The sequence below is a fragment of the Abramis brama genome (genome assembly GCF_963993115.1).
Source record: "Abramis brama genome assembly, chromosome: 22".
Classification (NCBI taxonomy): domain Eukaryota; kingdom Metazoa; phylum Chordata; class Actinopteri; order Cypriniformes; family Leuciscidae; genus Abramis; species Abramis brama.
Window position 1 is genome coordinate 20,060,112 of NC_139984.1, and position 21,667 is coordinate 20,081,778.

General features: G+C 37.8%; 1 protein-coding gene across 2 annotated transcripts; it reads left to right on the plus strand.

Moving 5' to 3' along the window:
* Positions 1-94: 94 nt before the first annotated feature.
* On the plus strand, positions 95-21,417 carry pkig (protein kinase (cAMP-dependent, catalytic) inhibitor gamma). Of its 2 annotated transcripts, none has more exons than XM_084098562.1 (3): positions 95-317; positions 19,652-19,830; positions 20,625-21,417. In XM_084098562.1, the coding sequence occupies exons 2-3, from the start codon at positions 19,680-19,682 to the stop codon at positions 20,705-20,707; spliced, it is 234 nt and encodes a 77-aa protein (XP_083954688.1). In that variant the 5' UTR covers positions 95-317; positions 19,652-19,679; the 3' UTR covers positions 20,708-21,417. The 2 variants fall into 2 exon arrangements, with proteins under 2 accessions (XP_083954688.1, XP_083954689.1); XM_084098563.1 differs by lacking the exon at positions 95-317 and adding an exon at positions 6,203-6,404.
* Positions 21,418-21,667: the final 250 nt, after the last annotated feature.

The following is a 21,667-nucleotide window of genomic DNA, read 5'->3' on the forward strand; positions in this document are numbered from 1 at the left end:
CAATTTGACCAAGCAAGCAGGTCCGCGTGAAGTCGTGAACAAGAGAAGTGCTGTTGGTAAGAGAGCACACGGAGTGTGATTGGCTGTGGGATCCACTCCATTTTGGAAACAGCTGTTTAAAGCCCTATTCCTCTTGTTCCTCATTGTGTTCAATAGACTGTCAGAGGAGCGTTGGATTTGACTTGGAATCGCGGAATAGATCAATAGAAATCCACTGAATCTGCGTGGAATGAGGGAAGAGCGTTTGGAAATGAAGGGGAATCCCGACAAAGAGTGAATGTCGTAGTACCAAGTGGAAGAAAGTGAAGCGGATCAAGGTTAGTGCAGCCGACATAGTTTCTGTAGTGAAACAACAGGCTATGCAAATGTAACAAAACGCATTGACGCATTACTTTCTTGATGGATTATGCTAAACATATGCATAAAGATTGTGGTTAAATTGCCGTTTTGCTGTCATTTGTGACGCCTATTTGTAGCCTATAGACTTTAAAGTATGGAGGAGTCGTAATGCAAGGACTTATTTTGCTTAAATCTAACATTCATAAGTCGACAAAATATTTAAAAGAAATTGAAAAGCTCCTTCGTCCAAATGTATAGTTGATATTGGTTTTATAAAATGGTCTGGGATCTTTTTTTCTTTACGTTACTTGGCCATTGTTTTCCAGTAGCGTTTCTCAAGTATTCTTCACAAAATTTGCCAATATTCAGTGACCTTAAAGGGACAGTTCACCTTAAAATTAAAATTTACCATCATGTTGTTCCAACTCTGCATGACTTTCTTGTGTGTAAAACGAAAGGAGATTTTTGGCAGTTTTTAAAGGATTGACAACCACACTCTTCCAGTGACTTTTCCACATAATGAAAGGCTCTGACAACAGGAAGATTAGTGAGTGATGACAGAATTTATATTTGTAACTCCTTATGCAAAACCAGTGGCATTTTTTTTTTTTTTTTAGCAAAAGCCATTATACTATCATACTTGCAAGAAGAAGAAGTGTTGTCATGACTCATAGGAGGAACACATGCATATATATTAAAGGTTAGTTCAGGGGTGTGTAATCCTGCTCCTGGAGGGCCACCACTGTCATGCAAAGTTTAACTCTAACCCCAATTAAACACACCTGAACCAGCTAATCAAGGTCTCACTAGGCATACTAGAAACTTCCAGCCAGGTGTGTTGAGGTAAGTTGGATCTAAACACTCTGTTCAACTCTTATTGTTTCGAGAGAGACTTTCGTTCATCTTCAGAACACAAATTAAGCTATTTTGATTATTCTCTCATTATTTCATTTGTACATTGAAAGTCCAACCAACGAAAATTTTCATGTGCATCAAGCAAGTGTCTTTGAGCTTCCTTTTACCATATTTGATGTAGGCTATATTTATGTGCATTGATCACTGTTTACATGAGAATAATAGCCTTTATATAAAGCATTCATGCCTTTTCAGAAGGATTAAACCGCTTGATTCATATGGATTTCTTCTACAGTGTCTATACAAATCGTGCTCGTGTGCAAAAGTAATGAGGGAATATTAAAAATATCTTTTGTTTTGAAGATGAACAAAAGTCTGCTGAATGGTTTGAAACTGAAAATGCAAATTTTTAGGTGAGCTATCCCTTTAAGAGCACTTTGCATGAGTTCAGCAGTAATGTAGTAACAACAAAGAGATCAGCCATGCCATTTCAGCGGTTCAATCATATATGGACATTTTTATTATGATGGAGTGCTCTGGCAGCACACTCGTGAAGATTTGCCAAAGACATTATACAAATCAAATGTAATCTCTTTTAGTGTATGTGTGTGCATGCGGATTACCTGTTTACTTTGATCTGTGTATTTATTATGCAAGATGGTCAGTTTTTAGCTCTTTCACTTGTGAGGAATCAGTTGTTTAGGTCAGTACATTCATGAGATCCCTTGCCAGAACAGGAGGAGGGTCCCTTGAACTCAAAGACATCTTGGACTTGATTCACTGAGGAGTTTTGATGAGTCGCACACATCAACAATGAATGAACAATCTGAAGTGGAACAGTCAGTTCATTGTCATCAGCCTTTTAATTTTTCATAGTCATGTGAGCTGTGTAAATGTATCCGGTGGACAATTCGTCTGAAACTAATTCTGTAGAGTGAATGTTAATATTTGATGCTGCAATGGACTTTATGCTGTATTGAACAGATTGATTGATTGGTGCTGTAATGAACTTTATGATATGTAACTTCAACTGTCAGTTTGTCCTATACAACCAAGAAATCGTTGGTGTCTTTTGCTCTCATGAGCTTGGTTGTCCTACTTTCTATCTATGGCCCAACAACTTCACTATAGCAACTGCTTTTTTGGACCTCTGAGTCAAAAGATGTTATTCGAGCAAGTCATCATCCACTTGGCTTCTTCAGCCAGAGTAGGCTGATGAAATGGCAGGTAGTGGTACTCAAAGATGTGTTGTGACTATTATCATTTATCATTGTGATGTAACAGAAGCATTATCCTCTGCTGGCAGCAATCGGTTTGGTAAGTGCTCTCTGGCTCTTTGCTTTAAGTGAAAAGTTCATTTACATGACACGTCCAGGTCAGGCTATGGCAAGAGTTTCGCATCAGTACTTGAGCCATTATCATGCCACGGTATCCGTTGATGGCTTTTGTGGTTGATTTTGTTTCAATTTGTTTTCCTCTCTATTTTTATAAATGTTTTTCTAGTTGGCCTAGTGAATTGGCTACTTAACTGTCTCGCATTTTCTTGATGCATGAATTTAAATATATAAACTACTCGGCTCAAAGCAGAGGCTATAGTAGTATATACTCAGAGTAGCTTTGAATTGAAACCGATGTAAACTTCTAAGCTTGACATTGACAATCTGAAATAATTTGGTGTGCACAAGTGCTTTGATTCAATTGTAGTACTACAATGTCTTGAGAGCCTCATCAACAAGGCTGTTGATATAACATTAATGCTGGGAGGCAATTCTCCACTCAATTATAGCCTGCTGGGAGAGCTGTTCCGATTATAATTTTAATTGCACATGAAACTTATAGAATCAACACAATGAATTTATACAACTTAATATATGTATTTCAGGAATTGACACAGCTGTCGCTGAATGAATCGGGGTTGACGCTTTCTCATTTGAAACTTTGTTTTTTTCACTGTCCATCCACAGTGCTCTTGATACATCACATGAAATAATTTAGTATTTATAAGGTCTTATTAATTTGTACATCAATTTGTACAGAAAAATACATCAATATGTTTCTAAATATGCGAATTGTTGTTCATTGCGATTTCAAAATAAAATTAAACCCTCACTGTAGCATTTTTATCGTTAAAAAAAAGTGGCCAAATATTAAAGATTAAGTGGACCTTTGAATAAAATGTTGTTTTGCCACTATTAAATTAGGATTTGATCTGCTATAACAGATCAGTGTAACAACAACAATCACCAGACTTTTGGCACGCTCTGCAGGCATTTGCTAAATACATAATGTATGTTTATTTGTTTATTATGTATATTTTGTATATTACATTATGTATGTTAAGCGTTGTTCAATAAAACCATTATAATTTATTATTTACAATTTATACAATTTATTATTGTCTCTTGTATGTATTTTAAGTAATTTTAAAGGCTATTGTTCACTTATTTTTATTACAAAAAAATCAGATTACCCGATTAATCGTCAAAATAATCGACCGTATACTTGATTACCAAAATAATCGTTAGTGACAGCACTCATTTTTAAAATAAATGTTTTAAATAATTAAGTTAAAATTTATTTATTTTATTTCAGTTTGAGTTTATTTACCATAATTTTAATGCTTTATTTTAGTTATTTGCCAAAGTAACATTTTTAATCTTTTATCTGGTATTTCAGCTTTGCCGTTTTTAATAGATTTAGTTTTAGATAACAATAATAACCATGGTCTATATTCTAGGTTATCTTTTATCAAACAGTTTGTCACAGATGCCTCACAGCTGTTCCCTGAATACATGTAATCAGCATAATCTGAATAAATAACATGCATATTCTTTTCTCACTGTTTATGCTGCTTGCTCTGGCCTTTTACTGTGCAGATTAGTAAAAATGAATTGAAATAATTTAACTCAATTCTTATTCATGTCCTTGACAGCAGCACACAAGAGCACATTGAATTGCAAAATGTAGGTCAAGAGACCCTTATAAAGCTATTGCCCATCTGTTTTTTTAATTAGTTTTTTTTAATGTTTGTATAAAATAATCTGTCTCCTCAAATATCTTCTTCAGTGTGTTCTATAACAATCATAATGCTTTTATTTGGACATGCACATTCTGTGCACAGCCTGTAAATGATTATGATTAATAATATGCACCTAATAATAATTAGGGTTGTCAAGCGTACTGGTACTTTCGGTAGCCTACTTTAAAAAAAAAAGGAAAAGTTGACTACCAGAATTTCTGCATTTTTCCAATGCTCTCGTTTGTGTTTGTTTGAGCGCTCTGAGCGTCAAAGGTTTCTATTTACACTGTTTTTTTTTGTTTGTTTTTTTAGGGCTGAACGATTAATCGCACTTTCCATGTAATCGCACTTAAATCGAGATGGCTTATCGCGATTTTTAAAATCGCAAAGGCTGCGATCTAATCTAAACCAATCTAATGTTTTTTTTGTTTTGTTTTTTTATGCGCAGCTTGTCATTGATGTATGGATATGTAAACGCTGCTCCATCTGAAAGCACTGTGAGTTTGAGTCACTTATAAGGTGCATTTGAAAAAGCAACATGCGTCAACCATCTTTCCAAAACATGAGAAGCATTTATGAACCTCTTGTCCAACAACAGACAACATATAACATGCATTTACTCCAAACTCACTTCATAACGACAGTTGAGCATCCTTCTGTGAGATGATGTGCCTTCTTGTGTATTTATAAGTCATGTTTAATCAAAGCGTTTCAATCTTCTGTTTATTCAGCTACAGCGATAGGGATTTCCTGGAATGATGCGCATTATTGTACTTCTGTGGCGGGGCATATTTAGCGTGTTTGCATGAGAGCGCCCCCTGGCGTTCAAATGGGGCAGTATTTACTACCAATCAGCCGCACTCCACTGACAAGCTGCGCATAAAATAATCGCAGACTTTGCCAAATCGCGTGCGGTTTTATTGCGATTAATCGTTCAGCCCTATTTTTTGCCTAGTCAGGCATTGTAGCCAATCACTTCTGTGTTGAGTGCCTAGATGCAATGGCTTATTAGAGTTGTTAGTCAGAATGGGCTTAACACAGCTGAAAACGCATAAGGTTTTTGTTTTTTTGTTCAACGCAAGCTGCATTCTTGCGAATCCTTTCATTATAACCAAAAAAGTGTGTAAACATAATTGTACAATGAATCTCTAATTTACATCAAGACAGCTTTTTTTTTTTTTTTATATAACAAGAGTTTTTGTGAGTGCAGAATTCAGTGAGTTTGTGCTTTAGAGATTGACAGCCTTATTGATTATAAAGGGAGGCTCTTCTCTTGCTTTGTTTATTACCCATTCACAATCTGAATACAAGTTTAGTTTTTCATGCTGCTAAGTACACTGCAAAGTTTCTGGATTAACAACTGTATTTGAATGCACGATTGAATCAGAAACTGTGATTATTGTCACTGAAAACCAATGGATGACAAAAAAAAAAAGTACTTAATTCAACAGTTTTTGCTCTGGTACTGAGAACCGTAGAATTTTACTAGTAATTTTATTGGTAGTAACTACTCAAATTTTGGTACCGCGACACTGATAATAATAGTAGTAATAATAATAATAATAATAAGACAATTAATTGTATGTATGTGTTTATTTATGTATTAAGTATGGGAATTTGCATTTCACTTGGCTCAAAAACTGCCATGGCAGTTCCGATAGGAATATCGTCTTAATCAGGTTATGGTAATCGGGTTAAAGTGTTAACACGCTTACATCATTGAAATATAATCGAATTACGAAATTAATCTGAATTTTCATGTGCAAGTAAACATGGTCAGTGTGCTTTTAACGCACTTATGTGGGCTATGGCCAAAGCCGTTGGTCAGATTCATTCAAGCTGTCATTCAACATTTGAAAGCATCTCTCAGGATATGTTTTGCTTGTCCTCCTCTCTTCACAACTCAGAGCAAATCAAATCACTTTACGCCCACATCCTCCCTGATATGTGGGAGAGAGGCGTGCTGCAGCTGTGTGGGATCCGTTCGCTGCGGAGAGAGAGCGAGAGAGAGACGGGAAGGAGAAAGACAGAGGCAGACAGAAAGAGAGAGAATGAGAGGAGGCTCCCTCATAAACCCTAGGATCAGAGGACACCGCTTTCTGTTTCTCGTGTGGACTAAAATAAAACTGCCTTTATTCAGGTCCTTGGAGAGCTTTGTAGCACCATGTCATTAGCGTTCAGAGTGCGTTTGGTAAGTAATTGAAGCTGTGTGCTGTGACTAAGTTTGGATAATGGTTGTTAGCTTGAAGTATTTGTAATTGGAAGTGAGAAGGGGTTAAAGACAGGGCAGCAAAAAGAGGAAACGTATGTGACAGGTGGTCTTTAAGACTTAACAGCTGTTCAGCTTCGTTTGCTTGTCCAGGTCAGGACATTTCTTTTTAATTGCTGTCTGGGTTTGGAGGCTGTGAGCACTGACTGGAAGATCTCCCTTGCATGTCATAAAAGTATCATAGAATAATATGCATTTCTGCTATGTTTTAACAAAAGGATGTTCAGTGTTTCTTGTGCATACTTGTTTAAGTTTATCTGCTACTATTTTTGTTTTGTTTTGTTGGGCCTGCAGATACAGTTTTGCAATTTACCGGTACCTATTTTAAAGGTTGTTTTCTGGGTCCATTTATGTTGTTCGTTCGGGCTGCCGATGAGGACAAAATCTACACAAACCTGAGGTTGACCATTCAGCGAATACCTCTGGATTCAAGAACTATTAAAGGGATACTCCACTTTTTTTGGAAATAGGCTCATTTTACAACTCCCCCAGAGTTAAACAGTTGAGTTTGACCATTCAGCCGATCTCCGGGTCTGGCGGTACCACTTTTAGCATAGCTTAGCATAGATCATTGAATCGGACAGGACCATTAGCATCTCTCTCAAAAAAATGACCAAAGAGTTTCGATATTTTTCCTATTTAAAACTTGACTCTTCTGTAGTTACATCGTGTACTAAGACCGACGGAATGGTACGGCAGCAAAGTTTCTTGATTATTACGCAGGAATGAGAGTATAGTTCCTAGCCATATCAGCCTAGAAAATCACAACTTTTCATTTTCCGTCGGTCTTAGTACACGATATAACTACAGAAGGAAAAATATCGAAACTCTTTGGTCAATTTTTTTGAGAGAGATGCTGATGGTCCTGTCCGATTCAATGATCTATGCTAAGCTATGCTAAAAGTGGTACCGCCAGACCCGGAGATCGGCTGAACGGATTCGAAAACGGTAAAACTCAACTGTTTAATTCTGGGGGAGTTGTAAAATGAGCCTATTTCCAAAAAAAGTGGAGTATCCTTTTAAGTTATGCATACAGTTCTCATTCAATAACTGTGCAGAGTTCTATAGATGGATATTAAAGGAACAGCTCACCCAAAAATGAATATTCTGTTATAATTTACTTCTGATGTTGATCCAAAAAGAAGCATTTTTGTCCATGCTATTAAAGTCAATTGGGTCCAGGACAGAATTTTCATTTTTGGGTCAACCTTTCCATTAAGCTTAATAAATATGTCTGTATTCTGTTCTTGTCTGTCTGCACACCAGATGCTCAGTGTTTCTGGTTCTGTGTATCCTCCACGCTCTCTCTCTCGCGGTAAGACCTCGGGTGCAGGAGAAGGACATAAACGACAAGGACAGACGTCCCACCTGCTTCCTGTTATAAGGCCATGTGTTGTTTAATGCAAGAGCAGAACTGGATGTGTGTACAGAGGTCCTGTCAAAGAGACAATATCCTGCCCTTTAGAGGGAAATTTCAGCCAAAAATGAACGTTCTGTCATTATTTATTCGCCCTCATGTCAATCCACTCCAGAATGTGTTTTTCCCAATTACATGTATATATTATGTGTGTCGTAGAATATTTTCTCATAGATGTTTTCACTACAATAAAATTTCATTGATAATGTTAAGAACCACTTCTGCAACTTAAAAAATGTGACCGTCATGACGTCAAACTCGCCTTCAAACTATTTATTTTATTTCAGAGCTACAGTGGAAGTGAAGATTTTCAGTGACTTATATTTCAGTCTGTTTCTCAAACTAGGCTTCCATTGGCTTCAGAAGACTTTTTATGGTGCTTTTATAGGTTTTTGTTGTTTTTGAGTTTGACAAGCCCCTGGTCAGTATATGGAAAACCTATGTGAAAATTCTTTAATTTTGTCTTAATTATTATGAGAATTTTATTGTAAAAATAATGTCATATGGGTTTGAAACGACATATGGATGAGTAAATAATGACAGAACATTATTTTTGTGTGAACTGTTCTTTTCCACAACTTTGTTATTGTTAAATATGATGATTTGTTGTTTCTTTACAGTTTGTCCCTATGCTGCTCTTTGTAATAGCAGGGTGCAGATGGTGGTGAGCATATTTCAGTGTGTGGCATTTGGTTTGGATAGGTACTGTAATTTGTGTGCAAACCATTCATTTTCAAAACAGCGTGATTATTTTCAGAAGGCGTATGACCTTTTGACTGTTTGTAGGAAAAGAGTTTTCATGTGCATATGTGTTGTAAACCTCCAATCATCAAATGTTCTGGGACCATTTCACAGTCATTACTCTTGTACAGTTTTTTTTTTTTTTAACAGTAGCGCAGTCACACTGACTCCGTTGTAACACTTACAGTAAATCTTATTTTTGCAATCTGAAAATGCGTGTATATTCAAATTTGGTACATCACGATTCGTCAGTAGATGCATGAAAACCAATGATGTTTTGCATCACTGACTTCAAAAATGTCTTGATTATTAGTAAATAAATCACTTAAATTTCAGTATTTTCATTGCACAAAGCTATTTAATTAGATTTAAATATAGAATTAAATATCACATGATTCAATTTTATGATGCCCCCCCCCCACACACACACACACAATTTGTGGAGCCTGACATTCCCTAAAGTTCAATAAAGTAAAGTCCTCCTCCGTTGAAGAAAGAGATTGAAATGACATGAACATGAGTAAATAATGAAAGAATTCTTGGGATTTAAGATTGTAATCCTTCTCCAACATTTCCAGTCAAATAAACTCCCACTGTTTTCATCTGAACAGAACCACACCTGTTCGTGACTCAGCAAAGATTCCTCCCTTCAGTCACTGTTGTCATAGTCTGATGTGTGATTCATAGGGAAAGCCACATAAAAACAATAAGTGGTAGTTATGCCTCCAAACAAACAGCGGATTGATTCAGACATCTGATACTATTTGGGTCAGAAGGAGATTTGAACTCTCTCTCTCTCTTAAACCATTTTCTGGCTGGGAGATTGACTGACGGCTGGCCGCAAACTGCATCATGTGCGTGTGCATATCATCATAACGGTGGAAAACATATGCCATCTTTCAATGACACATGAGTTTTACTTCCTTTAAAGTGGTCTAAAAGGAAACTCTTTAGCAGACAGGAAAATCATTGCTTAATTGAGACCTTTTCCTTTCTGCCCTCAGAACTTTTAAGTAACTCTTCTACTGCGGTTTCATTATCGACTTTTTAACCTGCATTGTCAGATGAGTTTGAGTTGTTACTTTTTATTCCTGCTTGTTATAGACATTAATTGAATATGAAGTAGGTAGGAAGACAAACGCCACAAGTTTTTTTATCCTTTATCTTCATGAAGCCTGCGTCAGCTGCCGTGGTTGGTGTTTCTTTCAAATAATGAGGCAAATACATCCAGGCGTCCACCTGTGCTAGGCAAATAATGTTGTGGCCGTGTTGGATGTGGGTGCTGTGGAATTATTAAAGAAGGATTTGTGTCTTTGTGTGTCGGCTCTAAAGTTCAGCTGTCTCAAACTGCTGTAACATTTGACTCGGCCTCTCTGCAGTGTCCTCATTATGATTTAATATTTGCTCTGATATCAAAAGGGCTGATAGGCCACACAGGGAAATGAAGCCCATAAACTCCTGCATTAGTAAAGAGGCGGTGGTTTCACACCTTCATCTCCCCGAGCCTTTTTAAATGCTAACAATTTGTTTCATGAAAAAACACCAAATACTCGCTCTGTTAAAGGGCCTTGTGAGCTAAAAGCCTCCCGACATCAGTGCGAGGAAAATGGCTTTAATCTCGATACGGCTATCGCTTCCAAGTCTTCAGTTAATTGCTTCTTAGTGGCTTTGAAAATCTCTTGCTTGTAAAGTAGCAGCCCTTCACTCAGCACCCCAGGGAGCTGAAAGGGTCTCGATGACATGAGGAAAAACTTCCTGACCGCAAACTTTCTGCATTAGCTTTGCAATTCTTGTCTTGATCCTCTATAAAATCCTCATGGATGGAGTGGTGGCGGTCCTGAGGCATTAGAGGAAGACGAATGAGAGCGAGTCACGTGTGGGTGACACCACCGTCTCATCCACAAGTATGACTGTGACTGCAGGCTTGGCAGCCTCTTTTCTTTCTCTCTCCACAGTATTCATGCCACCTCCATGGCCAATATGCCCATTACACATTTAAGAGCTATCTTGTTTTACATGCAATCTGTCAGCGTTTGGCATTAAATAGGCACTTATAGGAATTTAGACATCTAATATATGCAAACAGAATTTAAGGAAGACCCATATATCTATTATATTTGCATTAAATGGGTACTTGCCATGGTGTATACATTTATTTATTTTCTCTTACATTTTGATTTTGCTAGACAGCAAAGAACAGTTTAAAAAAAGTTTTTTTTTAAATGAACATTCCCAGAAATTTATCGAAATCAATATGTAAATTAAGTTTAAATATTTAGGTCATTATCTCATTGGGTGTACTCAAAAATGGGAACAAAATGTAGCCTACATATTGTCCTAAAAATATATTAGTCACTAGTTTATACTAGAGTCTTGAGGATCGACTTCACAAAATCCATTTCAAAATGATCAGTCTCTTGTGGATCCTTGAAAATGTTGCTAATCAAGACCCCAACAGGAAGTAAATTAGACATTTTGAAGGGTTGTGAGTTGGGAAAGGGGAGTTTACCTCCTACTGTTTTTCAGTTTTATGATTTTAATGTGGAACTACTTTCATGTTCATGTTTAGTTGAGTCATGCGGTGTGATGCCACCACAAAATAGAGATATTTTCAACTTTAATAAGTTAAATGTTTACATTTGCATATGCGATTCAAACTGTTATGACTGAGTCAAAATAACTTGTCCTGTGGTGTGACATGCTAAACCAAAGAATTTATATACAGAAGATGGTGCACTCGTATTATTAATGGGATAAAGTGCAATGCGCAATATGGCGGAATAAGTCCCACCTTCTAAAGAAAAAAGCCAATCGCCAATGGGTAAAGTAATCGCGTCCCAGCAGCTGCCGTTAGAAGCTCCGGTTTCTATAGAAACAGTCAGTGTTCTGAGACGCATTAGCTTGGTACAGCTTGAAAAATAAAAAATAAATTGTCACGATTTGAGCGTTTAGAAACACAATTTATGAGACAGTTGTTGTCAGATTTCATTGGTGATTTCAAATATGAAATTTAATCGTAAGCTTGGCGAACAGTTTGAGAATTTGATGTTTCCCCATTCAAAGAGATAGGAACTGCACAAAGATGTCCGCCGAGTGAAATGACTTGTCTTAAAAGGACTTTGGCTAAACTGAAACTATACATGACATTTTTCCTAATTGTATTACAATTATAGTGTGTCACTAGCCGCGTTTCCATTACCCTTCAAATTGCGCAAAATTAAAATTGCGAATTGAAAATACGCCCAATGGAAACACGTCAATTTTGCAAAAACTCCCATTTATCGCAAAAAAGTTTTTACGCTCGCATGAGGTGGTTTTTCAGGCAATTCGAAAAATAAATATTTCGGAAAACTGTAATGGAAACAGTTTTTGCGCATTTACAGGTCACCTGACGTAGATGACGTGGTGTGTTTGGACAGAATACGAGACAGAGTTCTTCATTAAATTCATACAAGACAAAAGAATTACAGGAATACTGGATTCTAAACCTCAAAGAAATGCCACAGTCAAGACCTCGAAGCAGAAATGAGGGAGAAACACCCAGAAACACCTCATATGTGCCGCTCACAGTATAAGGGTCGTTCCTTACCATTAATGCTTGGAAAACACACATACGTCTCCTTCCATTAATAATAATGGCCAGTGCAGTGGCTGGGATATAGTACATAAACTTACCAACGTCCATTACCATGGTTTTTGGAATTAATTTACTTATCGCGAGAGGAAAAATTAAGTTTTAGTCGCATAACATCGGTTAATGGAAACGCCGTCATTTCGCAATAGTTTTTTGTCGACATTTAGAAAAAATCTCAAAAGTTTTGCGCAATTCTGTAATGGAAACGCGCCTATTTTCATGAGTTTATCTTATTTGAGAGAATAAGTCTGAATATTTGGCAGACAATATTTTTATATTTATATTTTTAAGCTAAAATGATATGCTATTTTACTTTTTATTTTTGCTGTTTGTTTGCTTGATGATTTCTGTCATTCATAAGCATTATTTTGCTTTAGTTGTTTGACAATTTGAATGTAATTAACTTTTTTTGTAAAATGTGATCAAAGATCCCTCACATTTTAGGTGCATTGAGAATGTGTAATGCGCCAGCAAAAGTTATCTTGCGGTGTTCTCATAACCTTTTCCTGGAGATGCTGAACATGTGCCGGGAAATATTACAGTATGCTGATAAGAGGCTGTGAAAGTGCAGCTGAAGTGCTTGGGGACCGTAAAGTTGGCATTTAAAAAGTCATGATTATAGCACAAAATGCTTGGTCGGTGGAAGAAGGTGACTGTTCCTGGTCCTGAGTAATATTACCAGCATTGAAATTCAGGCAATGGCTCTTTTGATGTTGCTTGAGAAAAATAGTTGTGGACACACAAAGCAAGGCCCTTCAAAAGGAGGAAGGATACATAGGACGACAGCAAACTAACTTTGAATTGTGAGGGGTTTTTTTTTATTACTGTTTTTGAAACCAATGCCAAAAAAAAAAAACAATGCCTGTGCAATGGTGGCTATAGGGTGTGTTTTATTTTTTTCCCTTCTTGGACTGAGCAGTCACTTAGGTCATGTGAACACAAAGTGTGTGTTTGTTCAGTTGAGCTGTGGCTCATCATAAAAAGGGGAGTGCTGGAGCTGGTGCACTTATCTCAAGAGCAGCTAAATGTGCTTGCTTCTTTAGACAGGCTGGAGTCTATTCAACTTGATTAGATGCAGCTCTGTGGTGTCCAGAAACTCTTCCCTGATAAAGACAGAATATGGGACATTTTTCAAGCTCACTTTATTCCTTGGAAGATATTATATAAACATTCTCTTGCCCAAAACTGGAGCTTTAAACATATTATCAGTGGAGCAAACTCTTAAACTCCTTTGTAAAAGGGCTGAAATTCTTGTAGTCAGCAGAGTGTGCACATCTGTCTAATGGAAATAAGACAAGAAGGTTGTCATTTCTATGTATAAGCTTGTCCCATTTGGGTGTTTCTACTTTTTTCCCATAATACGGTACTCCAACAAATGCTTGCAGCAATATGTCAGTCTGGTTGCCATATTTCTATCACAGATTGAGTGTGTCTTCTGGTGGTTTGTGATTTGAACAGGGTGCAAAAAAATGGCTTTTGAAATGTATAACTTATCTCACTTTGTTTGATAATTGGTTTGTTCAGTTGTGTGTTTATTTGTTCAATTGTTTGTTCATTTATTTGTGCTTTCGTTTGTTTATTTGTTCATTCAGTAATATGAAGATGAAGACTATTCATTTGTTCATTAATTTGTTCGTCCAAAATCAAAATGTAGGGTTCAACACACTTAATCACAATGAAAATTTGTTGAATCATTTGCTCATTTATTCATTTGTTTGTTCATCCATAATCAAAATGTTATTGTGATTTATGTCCATTTTACTGACCTGTACGATAGACAGGTAGTACGGAAAGCTAAATCTATCAGTTAATGCCCATCCCCTTTACTCTGAGTTTGAGAACCCTACCCTCCAGCTTTGCGATTTAGATTTCCTCTAGTTAAGAGCAATAGATACTTATTTATTCCCACAGCCATTTCCCTTCTAAACTTAGGCAATGGCGGTGGTTAGTAGGGTCAGGAGTTTACTCGCGGTCAGTGTATTGTCTTTTGTCCAGTACATTTTATGTTTTTTAATGGTTGTCTGTCTGTATGCCTTGCTGTAAAACTAATTGCCCCCTGGGGGACATAAATAAAGTTGAAGTTGGAAGTTATTGGCAGATTCAGCTGTATTTTTTTTCCCTCAGAAAATGTTAATTTAATTAATTAAATTCACTGTTTGTAAATTCACTATATGACGTTTAGGCTATTACTCTGAGGTACAGAGGTCCCATGTAGAATTGTAGCAGTAGACTTGTATCCTCCGCTGGGCGCTCGGGCCTTTGTTGATAATATCAGTAAGAGCTCCCGTTACACTCTGTTCAGAATATCCCCCATTCTTTAGGTTGACAGCAGCAATGATGTAGGACTAGAAATGAAACCTATTTGATTTGCAGGTGTGCTGATTCACTCTGTATTCATGGCTCCAATAATGGGCTCCCACAGCTGTACTGTGCCGTTATATGATTCGAGCATTACAGTGACGCAGAGAACAAAGAAACTTTTCCATCCGTGATTGACAGTGCTCATGTTACAGCAGGTTTAATGAGATTAGTTTTTGGCCTTTCAGTCCAGAGGTGATCTGGGTAGAGATCAAGTGTCTAGAGTGAACTTGATTGAAGGTCACATTTACATGACATGGTTCCAAAAAATTGTTTTTTTATTATATATTCCCTCCCATCTGGCACAGATCAGATATGACCCACGAATGTGTAAGCAGGAAAAAAGCACATGGATTCCGATATTCTCAGATCGGTTTAGGCCTCATTCATAAGTGGAAATAAATCAAATGAATCGGATGCGTGCTTTTGCATCTTCCATGTAAGCGACAGATCGAATTTTCCCCTGTCAATTAAAGTCGTACGTCATTGAAAAAGTGACGGTGACGAATGACGTACCAACCGCAGTGATTACAGCAGCGATCATTGCTACATTCGCTCAGGCTGTAACAAGGGCATTTCTCCTTTTTTTTTCTCCTTTTTTTCTCCGCCTTAGGAGACCAATGTTTGCTGAACTTTAAAGATGGTGCGAAAAGCAAAAGCTTGTATTATCATTTTGTCTGCTTCCTTTGCAAATCGTGTTGTTTTTACTTCCTTTCCGACCTAAGCTTTTCCAGATCAGTACCTCTACCTTGGGTTGTTTTGCTAAGTGTATAGTGTAAATGCAGATATCGGATATGGGTCACTTTTAAAAGAAGCTGGTCGTCAAAGAAATCGGATATAATTAACAAATTGGAATTGGGCAATAAGACCTGCAGTGCAATTGCGAAGTCTCTTGCATTTACGATTCATCTCCTGCCTTTTGAGGAGTAAGTTTCTTGTCTCAAGGGTCCCATCTTCCTTGTCCAGTTCCGGCCTACACGGAAGAGGCTCTTTATTGACTGAATAAAGTCAACAGTCTGCTGAGAGTGGCCGCATGCACTTTCAAGCCAGGGACTGATGGACGAAGTCAAGCAGTTATGAGCAAAAAGTATTTAAACCATCCATGTAATTGCTTAGGCATGTATTGACACACCCTGTGACCGGTTTGATGGTCGAGAGAGCACTGGAGACTCGCTAAGTATTCCTGTTGGTTTCTACACTTGAAAGCCACATGAATATGGGAGATGGACATATTGTCCATAAAATGTATTTGCTTGTGGTCCGTTGTAATGATATTAACCTCAGAGTCATTTTATTTCCCTCTGAGAGTGCATTCCTGAGTCTCTGTCTGAACACTTTGCTTTTCATGGAAGTGTCGTTCCCTCCTGAGGTTTGTGAATTGTGCTATTTGTGGTCTAGAACGTCTTTCCATCACAGCCGTAATGTTGATAATTAAGACAGATAATTTTGCCAAAGGGCCATTTATGGAGTTTCTAGGAACCCAGCGGTGTGACGCAGGCTTCATTAACTGAGGAAAGTGACATCATTTCTGAAAGACCAGTGAACTTTAGAGAATTGCTGTCAGTGGTGAAATGTACATATTTTCACTGAAGTCCACATTTGTTACTCTTTCAAGTATTATTTGATACTTTTCCTCTCCCTCTGAGCTTTATAATTACACAGGCTGCATTTTTTTACTGTACCTTTAAGACTTGTATATGTAAATTATTTCTGTTATAATTGGACTTGTCCACATACAGGACTAGTTGTGCATGGAAGTATGAAAAATGTGCTCCTAATGTCAGTCGACCAGTGATTGACTCTGATTTTGAGTGAAGATCTAGTTGGCAGACTGAGTGGCTGGATTTCATTCTCATGATCCTCCTAATATATCATGATTTGTCCAAATATGGAAATGAGAAATGAGTTTATGTACCCAGTGGGCTGTGCAGACTGTTTTAGACACTGGACATATCCAAACATCTAGTGAGAGTGAAAGCGTGACTCTCTCTTTCACTGCTTTTCTGGTTAAGGTTAAGGTTAAACATGAATTTGTCATTTGTTTAGGCCTGCTGGCGACGCAGAACTCATGTAAGTGATAAACATGTCAGTTCTCAAGTTGGTGTTTTGTAAGCCTGTCGTTCTTGATCCCATAAGGACTGCAGGCTAAGGGTGAGCTGAGCCGTTTTCCCTCTGGTATGTGAGGTGTTTTTGTGATATTCAGGCATTTGTGCACACACCTGCATCATCTGTCCTCTGACGCTGCCTTGCCGCAGTTGACTCCTGTTTCCTCCCTCTTGTCCATCTGCATATAAAAGATTTGGTTCAGTAAGCTGGGTCACATGCAAGGGAAAATATATTAAATTACCTTTAGTGAGCCGTAGTGTCACTTTATTGTAATGAAATTTGGGAGAGTAAATGGAAAGTAACTGAACACTGTACATTTGAGACAAGCAAAGCAATAGCTCCCTGTTGCCAGATAAACTCACTAAATATAGAAACTTTTACATGGGGATTTCCAGGCTGGAACACTATATATTGGGCACTTGGTATCAGATAGATTCTAACTATACTATGAAAAATAATTATAACTAAATGAAAAAATAAATGTATATATCTATACACCATTCAAACGCACTTTATTTTTTAAACACAAAACACTGTAAAAACTGTAATTCTTGTAATATATTATTACGAACAGTAACTGTTTCCTATGTTAATATATTTTCAGTCTTTAGTGTCACATGATCCTTCAGAAATGCAGATTTAGTGCTTAAAAACATTTCTTATCAATGTTGAAAACAGTTACGTTGCTTCATATTTTTGTGGATACCGTGATACTTTTTTTCCTATAGGCCTACTTTTGCAATTCAGTTTGGTGTCCCAGTAGCACAGCAATTTTACACCGTTGTCAGACATCAGCTTGGGGTGTTACATCAACTTTTTTGTGATTATGTGCACTTTTCAATAGAGCACAGCTTGTGTTTTGTTGGGGAAGATTTTCTTTAAAAGCCTCATGCACTTCGTGTGACACTTTCTTTAGTTTGTCTCTTCACTGGGGAGTCGGGCTCTCTGCAGGCTACTGTTCCAAATTCTTCTTCAGCTGCTGTAACCTCAGCCTGACCTTTGCTGACTTGGGTCACACCAATAAAAATCTGCCTGCATTACCTAGGACATGTGAGTGCTTGTAATTATAGATGCTGCATAAACAGGTTGATATTTGGAGAACACGCCAGCAAAGTTTGCATGAAAGTGAAATTGGCTCACACATCTCAAGGTCCTGGCCGAAATTGAGGTTGGATGTATCAGGTAACTGACATGCTGGTGCTGGCAGACGTTATGTGAGATGACTCAGCCTCCTAAAACACACATTGGCCAGTGTTGAATGTGCACAGACTGTGATATGGTGACAAACAGTTCAGGAAAACACTGCAGATCCTCTTCATTGTGATGCTAAATTATGTAAACCATAACCATGTGGAGCTTCCTTGAACATTGCTGAGTTCCTTAGGGTAGTAGAGTTTATGCTAAATAATACATGGCGACTTTAAATGACCATCAATAGATAGTGTGGTTACATCACATAGCAGGGGCTGACTGAACTAAACCAGCCGAACTTTGACCCCATTGTTCCACAAAACTGGTGTCCAAAAGTTAACTTATGTTCTGCTGCAACACATTCTGACATGGGCATCCTTTGCTCTTTGCAGAAATCTCTGTTCAGCTCCCCATATTTTGGGATATAATCATTACTTTTCAAGTTAAAGTCCCTCCCACTTTTCAGACTGTTCCTACACCCCTGATTCGCTCAGCACTACTGGAGCATTTGAGAATAATAGATGGGAAGAGAGAACTATAAAAAGAAAGAAAAAAGAGGAGGGTTGAAGGATGAAGAGAAATACAGGGATGGAGAGAGGTGATTCAAGGGAAGGAGGGATGAGCAGTGAAGACCAGCACAAAGACTTATACCCTGTAATTTTCTCTGCCTGTTGCTCCCTCACACATCACGCCTCCCCCTCTGCTTCCAACACATAGCATCGCATTTATTTGTATTTGTTGTCTTTCCCTCGCCCTCTCACATTCCTCTGGAATATTCCTCCTTCTGTTGTCCCATCTCTTCAGACTGACCAGCTGTACAAATTCAGAGTGGCATTTAGAGTCATAAACTGCATAAAGTCAACAGTAGTATTTGTAGCCCAATGTGACTCATCTTTGAGTGAAGCAGGATATGCGATAAGATGAAAATCAAGGATGGAAATTGATTTTATCCATCATGAATTGATTGGGTCTTGAAAAGTTGTCTCTAAATGGCAAGTGGTTGGCGATCTCAGCCAAAAAGCAAAGACATTTCAGAGATGAAATGATTAGATGTGATTTGATGAAAGACTATCTTAAGAAGTAACGTGAGTGTTGCTTTTGAGACGTTATCGGCAGCATTGGTTAAAAGGAAATGGGGTAGTTTTTTGATTTCATGTTGACTTGGAAGAAACTTAGTGAGTGAGTAGCTAATGTGTTTTTGGATGCATTCTCCGGGAGGATTCCTCTCTCAGCATAATGCCCACCCATGACTCTCCTTCTGAAAGCTTTTTGATGAGCTCCAAAAAGTGTCTAATCGATCGCTTTGGGTTTTATCTCTTGTTTGCGTGCCAATAAGGCTCCATTTGCAAGCTTGCACTGATACTCGCAAGAAACTCGGAGTGTAAACAAGCATGAAAAGAATGACGAATGCTTCAAGGGTTGGATGAATGCTTTTAGCTCTCTTATATAATTAGGCCGTGAAATGAGTTCAGTGGCTGAATCTATTAACTTTAGCGTTGAAATAGAGCCCCTGAAGTAATAATTACTCCAATTCATCAGATGGAGTGTTCTGTCATGGGCATTACTGAACTGAGAGATTCACAGCTTTTCTCTGTCAGGATTTCTTTTCAGAGCTCATTAAATGGAGTTCTTCAAAAGAGTTTTTTAGTCAAAATGTTGATTTTCTTTTTTTTCTGGACCGTAAATATTGTACCTTTTTTGTCTCTCTTTTGTTTCTTTTAGGTGTAATGAGAGGGCAGTTTGTGAGCAGATGATGGACGTTGAGGCGTCATATTCAGAGTTCATAAACTGTGATCGTACAGGTCGCAGGAATGCAGTGCCAGACATTAAAGGAGAGACAGTAGTGGTGGGGACCAGTGAACTAACCAAAGACATGGCTCAGATGGACCTGAAAGCTGCAGGTACGTCACACACAGAGCTTTACAGTTCATCTTGCCAGTATTGACATTTCTCCTTCTCCTTTAGAGTTCTCCTCCTCCTTACTTTTTCACAATCATTTTCTTTAGTCTCTTTCTTCTTTTCCATCCTCTTTTTTGTTGTCGTCGTCATCATCTCCTCCTCTTCCTTTTTAAAAATATATTCTGACAGTAATTCATATTAGTAATTCTGCACAACTAGTGCTGCTCATGTGATAAAAGAACTTATAATGTCTCTTGACTGCCAGTGGTCTATTCGGTCATGTTTATTATGCAACACTGCATCCGTACGGCCCCTGTAATGACTTGCTTTGTGAATTCGATAAGACTGTGATACATGATCACATTAAACAAGTGTAGTTTACAAAAGAGGATGTGAACCAAAGACTTTCACTGGCCTTTTCTTTCAAAATGTCCCTTACTTTATCCAGGACACGACTCTGTGAGGTCACAGTGCCCAGATTAAACACAAATAGGTTTGGTGAGGTTGAATGGAGGCTGTCACCATTGACAAAGATTTATTATCTGCCCTCTCAACAATAACAGCTTCCTTGACCGTTTCCTATTCGCATGGGAACTTTTCAACTCTTTCCTACTGAAATAAGAGCCGCATCTGTCTCTATTTGACCCAGTTTCCTTAGTTCACATTCTTGGCACCATTTTATCTCTGAAATAACCTGAGTCTTTCCCATGACCATGAGGACCCTGTCAAGAATGTGTAGCTGGGGATGTGCACATGTAATGTTGTGGCAGTACGTTTTGTCATATCTGTCTTGTAGAGGTAGATGCTTCTGGATCTCCAGCCCCTGATGCAGAGGCCTCCGGGAGCCAGGACAATCAGGGGAAAGAGGGGCCGTCATAAATATCAAGAATGACCCGGAGGAGAGAGGAAAGCTGAGGAGTTCTCTCCTTTTCTCATCAAAATTCTCCTCATCTTTGCTCATCAGGCAACAGTGAAGAGTTCCTCTCATAGACTGCCATTAAGGTGGACGTCCACCCGTTGCATGCTGTTGAGTGCCTAAGAGACAGATGGAGAAGACACTGCCTTTGCAAACACCACTAAATGGGACGAATCTGTTAAGGACTGTATTCATTCACAGCGCTGAGTGAGGGAAAGTTGTTGTTTTTCTTACAGAGGTTGAACAGAAGCACAGGCTTTTTGATATTTTTCCAACCTAAACTTAAACTAAATAGTTCAATCTCTTGTTGAGCTACTGTATACTATAAAGTACCAAATGTAGCCTTTTTGTTACAGCCTGACATGGATGGCTCAATTTTAATTCTCTTTTTTTAAAACAATGACCACTACAGTTGAAGGAGGTCTGATTATAGAACAGAATTCTCAAATATTGCCTGAGGTCTGAAGAGATTTGTTTCTATACTTCATTACATACTGTAACACAAATGTAACATAATTAACAATATTTATGTAGTATCTTAAGTTTACTGCTTTCTGCTCCTGGCACTGTTCTGTGGTTTTTGTCAAATTCTCAAGAAACACTTGTTGAAACACATTGCATTTATATAGTGACTATAAATGGAAGTACCTCAAAATAAACAGGAATGACATTATTTCGCTTTCAGTGTCTTAATTCACAGTAAACATTGTCACTGTGTAGGAAAGTTATGATATATGTAATGGATTATCATTATACTAACCAAATAAATAAATATGTGGACATAATTTTTAGTTGACATTATACTTATACTTTTCAAAAATAATAAAGAAAAATAGTAGGCTAAAATAAGGGGCAATTCATATAGAATTTACATTCCACAGCGCTGCTTTCCCATCGTTTTTCTACGTAAATGTGCTACAGTA